This window comes from Neofelis nebulosa, chromosome 12 (assembly GCF_028018385.1).
Source record: "Neofelis nebulosa isolate mNeoNeb1 chromosome 12, mNeoNeb1.pri, whole genome shotgun sequence".
Lineage (NCBI taxonomy): Eukaryota > Metazoa > Chordata > Mammalia > Carnivora > Felidae > Neofelis > Neofelis nebulosa.
The window spans coordinates 66,097,503-66,110,038 of NC_080793.1; the positions used below are offsets into that span (position 1 = coordinate 66,097,503).

Consider the following 12,536-nt stretch of genomic DNA (forward strand, 5'->3'; position numbering starts at 1 on the left):
TCCTGTTAGTCTTATCTGTTAGACCTGTGTGGACACCTTGATCCATAGTCTCAGACTGTATGGAAAGGAAGAAGGAAAAGGAAGAAGCAAAAGTAGAGTGAGCTCATATTGAAGGAACAGGAAAAGGGTGCTAGGTGGGCAAAAACCACAGAACTCCACTACCTTTCACTTGTTGGTTACTCAGTACACTCAGACCTACTGCTTTCTGCACAAAGAATTTTTAAAACACTTCCAACTAACATAATTTAGCTTTTCCTTCGAAAAGGGAGATAATCTGAAGTAATGCCTGGTTGATGCTTCTGACTTCAGGTCCAGGAATTCTGGATAATGTCAGTGCCCCTTCCTATCTCTGTTATAGTCTGTCAATTATAGACTTTGGAAAATTTATCTACTAATGATATACTCTCTAGGTTCACTAGTAGGAGAGGGAAAAATGAAAGGGAAGGGAATTTAAAAAACAGTATATGACACAGAAAGCAAGACATACAGATAGCATCCAAAAACCTCACTTGTGCATTTTGCCCAAGCAGGCATAATTTGCACATTATGATGGAGTGCTGCTGGGCACACCCGGCTTTGTGGCTTGAGCGATCAGTCCAAGTCACTGAGGCCTGCTGTAGGCTCTTCACAGAATCCAGATCTTCACACACACTTGAGGCAGCATTCGATCTGCTGGGTCATATGTGCTTAGTGGCAGAGCGCTTCAGCATGGACCAGCTGTACAGTGATTCTTGCTCTGGGCCCTTCCCATATTTTCTCATTGCCTGACAAGTAGGTAAAAGCAGATAAACAGTCTAAAGCCCAGACAGTTTATGTTCAGAATCCCAAATATATCAGCCAAATGTTTTGCCTCTTAGCAGGTGTGAGGTATAGCAATTATTCACTTTCTTTTTTGTTTGCTCATGGTTACAATTTTGAGTCAGTAATTAGTATACATAGAATTAAATTGAAAAGGTGCAAAAAGGTGTATGGTAAAACCCAAGTTTCTTTTCTGCACCTGTCTTTCAGCTACCCAGGTCTCCACATCGGAGGCAACCACTGGCACTAGTCTGTTGTTTATCATTATTTTAAAGGGCATATCCTGACTTGGCACGGACCATTGGATCACAGGAGACTTCCTGAAATGGCAGGCCCTGTATGTTTATGGGATTTATATCCCACCATCTGGAATACATGTAAGGTACCTATGTCTCCTTAGTTTCCAGGTTCTGTTAGCAGCTAACTTCACTGTGGTAGACCAGTGTAGTAACACCGTGTCCTGAGTTGATACCTCCAAGGGAGGTAAAAGTGAACTGCTTTCTCATATCTTCTGGTTATCTTTATGGAGAAATACATTTACTGCCAGCTTCATAACTGCATTCTAGGTGACTAGGGTGGTTTTAATTTGATCCAGTTGGGATCCATATCTGAAAGTGCAGTTTGAGCTGGAGTCACCATTTGAGTATGTTTATGATAGCCTAATATCGTTGACTAAGACTCACTGGTCCCTTGGTTGGAGAAGTGGGGTTTTCTGCAAATCACCAGACATTGTTTTTTGATAATCCAGTGGCTTTCGCTTGGGTTCACTTTATACTAGAAGAGTATAATGAGGTAGTGGCCCTGATCATAGGCAATACCTCGTTGATCTACATTACCTTCTTGTTCCATGGACTTCTGGTTTCCAGTACCCTAATATGAACAGAAGTTTCCCTGCCATTTTCCATGATTTGGGCCAGTAACCAGTTCTAAATTCTCCTTCTTTCTTCAAAGTTTTGCTGCCTGCAGCCCGCTATCTGGTTTGTATTAGATATTGTATCAGTACATATTAGACGATATTAATTTGTGAGTTTTTTTTTTAAATCACAGAAGTCAATGGTGGTTAATTTAAGAAAAAATAAAAAAAGGATTTTGTGGCAAGCCCCTGGGTAGTGGACAGAATTAAAGAGAGAGCTGAAGGGTGCCTGGCTGGTTCAGTTGGTGGAGCAGGTGACTCTTGATCTCGGGGTCATGAGTTGGAGCCCCCTGTTGGGTGTAGAGATTACTTAAAAATAAAATCTCAAAAAAAAAAAAAAAAAAGAGAGCTTAAAACTATACCTTGTTAAGGACGTGATGTAGGGTAGCCTTAGGGATCTAGACTAAGAGAGTCTTTGGAATGACTTAGTTCCATCCTTATGTCCATATATTCAAGACTCAGATTCCCAGCACAGAGTCTGGTTTGCCTAACTTGAATCACCGCCTCACCTCTTGGCTCATGCCACAACGTGCCTTGATTAATAGACTCACCAAGACTTGTAGAAGGGAGGAGAGGTTCTTTCCTCAAGGGAAAGAAGGGAGGAGGAATATGCAACCAGCCAATCAACAGATGCCCCATTCCAGAGTGTTCAGATTAGGTCAGCAGCAGTAGGGTTGTCATTGGCCTTTGGGGGAAGACCATTTCTCTTCGTGAGCTGCTGTCCCAGAGTATTGCAGTATGTTCAGCATCCCTGGCTCCTGGGCACTAAATGTCAGCAGCACCCCCACTGCTAGCCTTCACAATCAGGGCACCACTTGTTTCCCAGCTATCACCATCTCCCCCCTAGACATGCTGTGGAACAGCCCATCAGGACCACTGCACTACATGATGTCTAAAACTGTTTGCATTTAAAACAATCAGATGCATCCCCATTGCTAGGCAAAATGTTGTTTGTAATTTGGCTATAATAAAATAATGTTTGTTTCCTGTCACTTCTACCAAAAAGGTCTTCAGTTTAGTGCCCCCAAATATCTAAACAGACCTGCATCTAGAACTGTATGAAATACATAAGAAATTCATTAATTTGTTTCTTCAGTTTATTTCTTTGATTAAGGGCACAGACTTTAGAGCCAGATTCTCTAAATTCAAATCCCACAACCTGTAGCTCTGCTATTTACTAGCAGTTACTTCCTTTGGGCTTTTACATAATCTTACTTTGAGCAATTACATAATCTCTCTGTGCCTCTGTAAAATGAGGACAATAATAGTACCCATTTCATAGGGTTGCTATGAGGATTAACATAGCTAATGTGCATAAAGCATTTAATATATTGTCAAGAGCATAGTAAGTGTATGTATGTAAAAGCTATTACTATATTTATAAAATGGGATATTAGTAATTAAGTTTCCCATAGATATGCCTTTAAAATTTTTTTTCTGGGGAAGTTATCTTTTAAAAAGTTAATTGCTCTATCTGGAAAAGCATTTTGTTATTTTGTTACAGCAGTTTAGAACTATACTTTGAAAAATATCAGTGAATTATTCATTTCTTTACTCAGTATTTATTGTTTGCCAGGCATGTGTTAAATCTTTTTTTTTTTTGTAAGTTTGTTTATTTTGAGGTGGTGGCGGGGGGGGGGGGGGTGAGGGAGAGAAGGGAGAGAAGAGGGAGAAGGGAGAGAAGATCCCAATCAAGCTCTGAGCTGGATTCGAGGCTTGAACTCATGAACTGTGAGATCATGACTAGAGCTGAAACTAAGAGTTGGACGCTTAATTGACTGAGCCACCCAGGTGCCCCAGGCCCATGTTAAATTCTAAGAGACAGGGAATTTATATACTGGTGGAAGAAGCAGTAACTAAATGAGCAAATAAATGTCCAGGATAATTACTGATGTGATAAGAGCTGTGGAGGAATCAACAGAAAGCCCCGGAAACAGGGAAGGATTCCCTGTGTTGGTGGAACAGAGGAGAAGCCTGGACTGGACAGTGAGCAGCAGAGGAGAGGCAGCATGGGAAATGGGAGGGTGTGGGCCATGTTTTTGCAGGACTTTAGAGACTCCAACAAGGAGCTGGGGTCTTTTCTACAGGGAGTTGGGATTTCTTTCAAGGAGCTATTGAAGTTGGGGTGGGAAGGTTTTAAGCAGGAGCGTGCTGGGTCTGATTTCCTTTTGGGAAAGTTGGTTTTGTTGACTGTAGACAATAAATTACAGAGGGCCAGGTGGGACCAGGTAGAAGCCTCTAGGGAAGAAATGAATGGGGATGGGGATGGGATGGGATAGGATAGGATGGCAGCAGTGGAGCTGGAAAGAAGTGGATGAAGCTGAGTGAGATCATGTATTTATTTTGGAGGTAGAATTGACAGGTGTTGATGGCTTAGATCAGGAAGTCAGAAAGGGAGGAATCAGGGAGAAGGCCTAGATTCATGGCTATTATGTGCCGTTTGTCACTATTGCTAAACCTTTTTTTTTTTTTTTTTTTACCTCATGGTCCTTTATAAAACTAAATTTTTAGTACCATTTAGTACAATTTTTTTAGTACTTGGTCTCAAATTTTTTGCACTGCAACCAAATTTTATGATCTCTTTAAATTTTTTTGTTTTCTTATTTAGTAATGAAACTCCCTTTGTTGATGTTTTTGGCACTTAATTGGGACCATTTTATCTGTTAATTACTGCTGCTGAGAATTTGAACTCACTCACCATTTGCAGAGCTGTCTTTTGAAATCAGAAAACTGAGTATCACCCCTACCCCTAGAAAGTAGGAGAACTTGTAAAAGCCTGCACCTGATGAGAAGCAGCCCTCCCTTCTTTGCCGGGTGTGGTTCTTATAGGTGAGGACGGTGAGGAGCTGGGATGGTGGGGGGGCACCTGCGGTTTATTTACCTAGCTCTGCCTGAGGTGCCTGCTCACTTCACAACTCCACTCTTCTTTTTAACATGTACTTCCCATGTGGTAGGTCAAGTTTATGAGCTATTTTCTGTCATGTAGGACTAGTACACCTCCTCAATAATTGCATTTTTTCATATTTCACTAAAGTATTTCTTCTCGTGAAAGAATTGAGATCAAGCATAAACACTAGTCTTTAATGAAATAGATTGTTCAAATTGATCCATATGGAATGAATTATTTTACTCTTTTCTAAAAAATGAAGAGAAACTGGGAAGAAATGTCAGTGGACAGTAATGCATAGAGATTTTTTTTTAACACGTAAATGAGAAGCCAGAAATGCATATAAAACATGGGAACTTCAAAAACATTTTTTAGACATAGACTATTATTAACACACATGGATGTTTTTGATTTCCCATTACATTAAAATATCCAAATGAACTTCATGTTCAGAACATTTAAAAATAGCTCTATCTTGAAAAGAAGATATAAAGTATTATCAGCTGTGCTTTTTGTGCATAATTAGCATGTGTCTGTGAAAGTATAATGACTTCTAGTGTAATATCACTCTGATAAAAAATTCAGATGGTAAAAATTGGAGCTACAGCTGGGTGACACATTTTAAAATAATTCAAAGGTGACTCCATTAAATCACGCTACTTTAGTCCCTTGTACTCCCCCTTTCACTTGTCAGTAGAACATGAAGTCACCAATAAAAATCCCTTAAATAATGTTTCATTTTTCCCCTCTCTTATAGATTTGATGTGTGCCCACTGTTTCCTTCAGTGCTTGGCGGGCTGCTGTGAAGATACATCACCTTTTCCCTTTTTCCAAGATGGCTCAAGATTCAGTAGGCTTTTCTTCTGATTACCAATTTTGGATGCAGAAACTTTCATTGTGGGACCAGGCCTCCACTTTGGAAACCCAGAAAGACACCTGCCTTCATCTGCCTCGATTTCAGGAATTCCTGAGGCAGATGTATGAAGTCTTGAAAGAGATGGTAGGTAGTAGACCAAAATAATGAATCTCTACTACATTTCACCAAGCTTGAATGTTATCTAGGGTCAGGAACTTGTAGTATTGATCTGATGGATTAGAAAGACAAATTACCTGTAAGTGATATGGACAGGATGGTTTCCTTATCTCTGATTTCTTATGATTTCAGTCTTTTCTTCTTGATTAATTACATTGTCACATGAGACTTCCTGACCAGTAAAGTTTTAAAAAAAAAAAAAAAAAAAAGACTGTGACAATCGTTGTCAGGTAAGAATTGGGATTCTTTTAAAGACCTTTGCATAGGGGCGCCTGGGTGGCGCAGTCGGTTAAGCGTCCGACTTCAGCCAGGTCACGATCTCGCGGTCCGTGAGTTCGAGCCCCGCGTCAGGCTCTGGGCTGATGGCTCGGAGCCTGGAGCCTGTTTCCGGTTCTGTGTCTCCCTCTCTCTCTGCCCCTCCCCCGTTCATGCTATGTCTCTCTCTGTCCCAAAAATAAATAAAAAACGTTGAAAAAAATAAAAAATAAAGACCTTTGCATCTATTAAATATTGAAAAGTTTTCTGAAATGCTTCTTTATGTTGTTCTTTAATGCTGTCCTAGATAAGGTTCTACTAAGAGGTAATAGGTATTAAGATCTCTTCTTATGAATATTTTAAGTGGTCTTTTCTGGTGAATATTAAGATTTTGAGTATCTTCACTATTGTTGTATAATGTATTGTTCAAAATTTGATATATTTTCATTTTGACATGATTTCTCATTTTTACTTCAGTGGATATTTTTATGAATTAACATGCTTTCATATTATGAAAATATTATTTGTTTTACACCTACTTTGTAATTTCAAAATGAGAAGCAAAATTGTCATTTAATGTAAGTGTTCTTGTGTTACGTTTTTCTTCTCTTAATCTAAGAAGCAAGTCAGAAATTTTAAGAATTATTCATGTTGATGATATGAGTTCATATGTCTTTAGCAACTAGAAGGAAAGATATGGTCTGTGTGATCAACCAAAGCTAACTTTTAAAATTGTTTCTCTATAATTCGACTTCTGCAGCTTGGCTTTAAATTGGTCCCAGAAAGTCTAGGGCTGGCCTTGATGCTAAGACAAATGTGAAGAATTTATTGGTACAGCAGCTTACATTTCAGCTTATGTACATGTTACCTCATTTAGGTCTTATTTTTGAACTTTCTTGAGAGGTAAAGAAGTGGGGAGAGGGCCAGTTGTATAACAGCATGTACATTTTTTAATCTTAAGCTGTTTTCTATTTGGTTGATCTTTTTCATCTCAGGTTTTAGGTTGTTGTAGATTAAGTATGATGTCATTAAGCATGTAGCAACTGAAATGGTAATGAACAGAGATATATATCTTTATGCTTGGGCTGCTTTTATTTCTTTTTACAAGTTCCAGAGTTCTTGTCCTCCCAAACCTTCTTTGAAATAGCCCTAGTGAAGCTGAGTTAGGAATCTCTCTTATGTTAGAGTGAAAAACCAGGTTGAAAACATGGGATCATAGAACTATTAATTGCTCACAATATTTTGTTCACTGTTATGCAGTCTTTGTTATTTTTAAACAAATTGACCTTTCCTAAGTATGAGTAAAATAAAGTTAATTTGTATCAAGATTTTACATAAATGTGCTGTACATTTTAGTTTTGGTGATGTGGTTTAAGGATGAAATAAGATGGTTACTTGTTAAATTTTATTTGAATCTCCTACTTTTCCAAAATACATACTAAACATTCAAACTCCCTCAACCTGTAGTGTCAGTTCAACCTTTCTAAGTTGCATATTGTCTTTTTATTGACCAAAACGTAACTTTCTTTTACAGGATTCAAATATGATCATTGAAAGATTTCCCACAATAGGTCAACTGTTGGCAAAAACTTGTTGGAATCCTTTTATTTTAGCATTTGGTAAGAATCCAAAGCCTGTCCTCTCAAAATATAAACTTCTAATGATAATTTTAATCTTTGCATTGTTTAACAAAATACAGAGTTTCAAATTATAAATTTTCTCCTATTTTTTATGAAACAGCTATTCAAATGTATTCATTGTTCCATTAGAAAGATAGCATCCTTTTCTTGTCCATATATGTTTGGATAGATAATCACACACACGCACGCACGCACACACACACACACACACACACACACAGATCTGTAAGAAAATAGGACCCTTATATTATAGAGTAGACTCTTCGAGATGATTATCATAACTTCATTTTTAATTCAGTATAAAATGGTTATAATAATGAAATAATTTCTTGTTTCACAATTTCACATTAACTTGCACACTACTGTTTTCCATGTGTAAAGTCATTCTTTAATATCTGAATCCTCCTATGGCCCTGACATTATTTAGGGGTAACATTTTGGTTTTACCTAAGGTGAAGAGGAACCTGGGGACACATTGGGGGAGGTGTTCTTTCCCTTACCTCCTGTCTACCTGTCCAGCCTCATTTCCTATATAATCCTCTGCAACCACACCACACACATGGTAGCCAGGTCAAGTTACTAACAGTGCCTTGAAAGCACATGATATCAGGGCCTGCAACATGTGATTCCTTTGTTTGGAGCTCTGTTCTCATCTCCTGTCCTCTTAAACTTTCTTTGAAATAGTCTTGCTTGGGCTGCTTTAGGAGCTTCTTTAAGTCTCTTCGTAGCTGATAACATCCCCCTTAACCATAAAACTTACTATACTGTTTTGTAATTATTGGTTTGCCTGTCTGATGTCCTGGAAGACTGAATGCCTCTCAAGAGCAGGAACTGTGGTTTTAGTTCTTTTTGTCATCCTAGGGCCTACAACAGGGTGGAGGAGGCACATCTGAAGGTGTACAGTTGAGGTTTATTGCCTTGACTTGGCTAGTTTAATATTTACTTTTCATATTGTTTAAAGTCAAAGACTAATTGCATAATATAATGAGATGAGAATAAAAAAACAAAGTCAGTATTACCCTATGATATTTTAAAGAATTGTACAATTTCTCTTTCCTAGCCTATCATAAATAATTATAAGAAACATGAACTCAGTGGGGAAGAGACAGGGCTGCATTAGGTCCCGGGAGCATATATACATGGATGCACTACACAAACTCACTCACTCTTTCCCAACCCTCATCTGTCCCTCTTCCTCTCCACTTAGTCCTCTTGCTTCCCTTCCCCTTTGAGTGGACTCTTCCTCCCCTACCCTTCCCCAGCTTGTTGAAGTTCTTGATCTAATATGGCCAAGTCATCACTGTATTTGCCCACCAGGGCCATACATACCTGCCCTAAGTTCATATATTTTGACTAGGCCAGTGTTTCTCAAATATCCTTGACCAGAAATACATTTTCTGTACATGTATACATGTATATACGCATACATACATACACACAGACGTGTATACACACACACATTTCATGAAAGGATGCTTGTTTTGATTTTGTGTAGCCACATTCACTATACTATTTTAAAAATAGTCTTCATGACCCCAAATTATTTTTACAACCCCCCGGATGGGTCATGACCAGAAATGTGAAAAACACTGAGCTAGACCAATGATACTAATGGCAGGAGAAAGGAAAAGAAGTTGTTGACTTTCCTCCATTTAAAGGCACCATCCATTGTGAGATACTTCACACATTGAATAGCCACTTTTTAGAAAAATAAATACTACATCCTTTAAGTGTATATGGTGAATGTAGAATACAACTCTAATTCAGAAATGTTAAGATGTGGGAAAGTTTGTGCTATACAATAAAGAAGTGGAATGAGAGGCATTGCTGATGTTGTGCTAGGCACTGTTCTCTGTGGATTGCAGAGTGGATCTGAGTCCTTGATAGTTTTGTGTATTTATTTTGAGACAGAGTGTGAGGTGGGGAGGGGCAGAGAGAGACAGACAGACAGACACAGAGAATTCCAAGCAGGCTCTGCAGAGTCAGCACAGAGCTGAATGTGGCTCTCGAACTCAGGAAACCATGGGATCATGACCTGAACCGAAATCAAGAGTCAGACGCTTAACCAACTGAGCCACCCAGGTGCCCCGAGTCCTTGATAGTTTTGCAGGATAGGCAATTATGGATTAGAGTAAGTAAATCACTTTCCCCATAATGTAAAACTGATAAAAGCCAGGATCCCACCCCTCTAAAGCCTGCATTGTTGTGATGATCTGGCCTGTGGATCACACCATTGTGGTTGAAGTAGTCTAGTTCTGGCTTTAACACTAGCCAGCCTCACATGAAGTATATATTCACTGGGCAGATATTTGCTAAGCTTTTTTTTGTTGTTGTTCCCCAATATGCCAGGCCTAGGAAAACACGGCTCATAATTTCTGCCCACTGGAAGCATCCAGTCAGAAGAGAGACCTCAGCGAATCAGCCTGACTCAGGCATGGCTTGTGTTGTGGAGCCATGAACAAAGAGCTAAAAGAAAAAGGAGTTTGAGTTGGGGCCAACTCTTAGGGGACAGTAAATGAGATGGGATTTTTCTGAGACAAGCTGCCAGACTTGCTAGGTTTCAGATTCCTTATTTGTAAAAGTGAGAGGCTAGACTGATTTATCCCTATGGTCTTAAACTTGTAAGTGTCTGTGGTCTTTCCTTAGCACCTATCCTCATTACATTGGGCCCCTCTGACAACCAGAAACAAATTCTCCATCTCTTTTTGTTTCAAAGCTTGTGTTACGTTTTGAACTTTGAGCTTCCTGTTTGAGGTGTGCCTTTGGTTCTGAGCTTAGTGGAGACTGACAGGCAACAGAACTCCATGGTGAATCAAGTCTTGCCTATGTTGCTACTTTTGTTTTGCTAGTTGGACATTGTCCAGGAAAGGATCTTTTCTTATGGTTTTAAATTTTATCAAAATCACTTTTTAAATACAGGAAATGTGACAGTTTCTATCAAAGAAAGAAGTAAACCTCTGGTAATGTTAAATGAGAATTGGATCAGAGATAAAGACAATAAGGAAGGAGGAAATTTGGAACTGTAAAGACACCACAAAGAGACCAGAAAAAACATAATAGAAAGGGAAGGTACACCTTTTATTCAGGGTTGTTCTCTGCATAAAATTACAGATTTCACCTTCTTGGAATTCTGGCCTGTTGTTTCTAGTTCTGCCCTCACGATTAAGCATGTAACAGTTATAACCTCACTATTTGCTATTTATTGCTATATAACAATTTGCACCTAAGCTTGGCAGCTTAAAATAATAAATATTTATTGTCTTAAAAATGCTACCTTCACACTTTTAAATTACAGATATAAAGTTTACAGAATTAATTTAGCTTTTCATTTGGAATTTTAATTCAAGATATCAAAAAATAGGGGTGCCTGGGTGGCTCAGTCGGGATAAGCATCCAACTCTCTGTTTTGGCTCAGGTCATGATCAGGTCACGGTTTTGTGAGGTCAAGCCCTGCATGGGCTCTGTGCTGAGAGCATGGAGCCTACTTGGGATTCTCTCTCTGCCCCTCCCCCACTCATGCTGTCTCTGTCTCTCTCAAAATAAATAAACTTAAGTAAAATAAAATATTAGGTGGCAAATGTATGTTGGTATATTGTTTTCCCTTCCACTCATTTTTAGAATCCAAATTTGCACGAAGATCTGCTGTCAGTGACTGCTTGCATGATGAATCCCAGGCATTTTCCCATTTCATTTAACTGCCCTGCAGGATGTCCACTCTGGATCTAGGGGAGGAGCCTGACAGATGCCTTCTCCCCTGTAGTGAGTGTTGGAGGCACTCAGGAATAGCAAGTGATGGCTTGCACCTACCTGTAAATACCTACAGCAAAGTAAACTCATTAGCAGTATATTTCAGTGAATTTCAGTACTTTGAGCAAAGTAAGACACCTCCTAAAGATTGGGTGAACATTTCTCTGGCTGCTCTCTTTCTTTTTTGTTTTTGTGAGAAAAATTAAAAAATGATACATTTGTTGAACTAAATGTGCAGACTCAACTCAACACCTAGGGAAAACTTCCATTTTTAGATTCTATTAGATTTAAGTTCCATAAAATAACATTTTCTTTCTTTGTCTTCTCCTTCTCCTCTCCCTCCTCCTCCTCCTCCTCTCCCTCCTCCTCCTCCTCTCCCTCCTCCTCCTCCTCTCCCTCCTCCTCCTCCTCTCTTAGAGGTGAGTGTCTGCTTTTTGGAAATGCTCCCCGTTGGGTTGCATTTTTTCTAACAGGGGAAGCCTTATGTAGTAAGCATATCATGGGATCTGCCCAATACCCTGTGACATGAAGATAATTAGAATTTATTCTAATATTTAAAGCATTGGAAGTACAACAGTCACAGTTTTAATCAGTGACATTGGTTCAACCTCAAGAATCCTAGGACCTTCAAAAGTTAAATTACATGATTTGTGAGATAAACTTAAAATAGGCAAGCCAGTGATGTATTTGAGCTAATAAAAACTAGGAAAAAGAAAAATGAATGTCCCTCAGAATAATGCCTGATAAAGTTTGTTCAGAGGTATTACCAGAAGAGCACAAACTTATGATGTTTATGGTGAAAAAATGGGTTTAAAAATTACTATTAGTGTCCTTTGGTGTGTGGTTCAAAGTGCAGAGGTAGCTTGCTGTAGTTTGTATTTTCCTTATTTCTTGTTAATGTAACCCTTAGAAATGCTGTGTTTATGAGATTGCAGAAGGTAAGAAGGTCAAGGGCAGCAGGTGATTCTGCAGTGGATTGAGTCCAGGTGCTTGGTTTCTTCAGCTTCTTCTACTCAATGGCTGTCCAATAAAGGCCATAGTTTCTTGGCTCTAGTTTAGGTACTGACATCTTCCATTTGAGGCATCATTCTTGCTTCCCAGTTGTGTTGTGAAATCTCCAATTGGAATGGACTCAGTTACCAAAAGAGGAAAAAGAAAATGGCTCACTGAGTAAATATTCTTGCCAAGTATAAGATTTCCAAGTTCAGTGTTTTCAATACATATTTGGTAACGTTTTCAATTTTAGAGTAAAGAATGAGGAAC

General features: G+C 38.9%; 1 protein-coding gene across 7 annotated transcripts in view; it reads left to right on the plus strand.

The window, feature by feature from the left end:
- FANCC (FA complementation group C) overlaps positions 1–12,536 on the plus strand; it is a 264,563-nt gene that overhangs the window by 91,299 nt on the left and 160,728 nt on the right. For 5 of the 7 annotated variants that reach the window (XM_058695498.1, XM_058695504.1, XM_058695505.1 and 2 more), the window contains 2 exons: positions 5,356–5,598; positions 7,421–7,505. In XM_058695498.1, coding sequence (XP_058551481.1) covers positions 5,434–5,598; positions 7,421–7,505 — 250 coding nt within the window. In that variant the 5' untranslated portion in view covers positions 5,356–5,433. Of the gene's footprint in view, positions 1–644; positions 772–1,056; positions 1,181–5,355; positions 5,599–7,420; positions 7,506–12,536 lie in introns of those variants that run through there. The other 2 variants (XM_058695501.1, XM_058695500.1) reach the window with 2 other exon arrangements.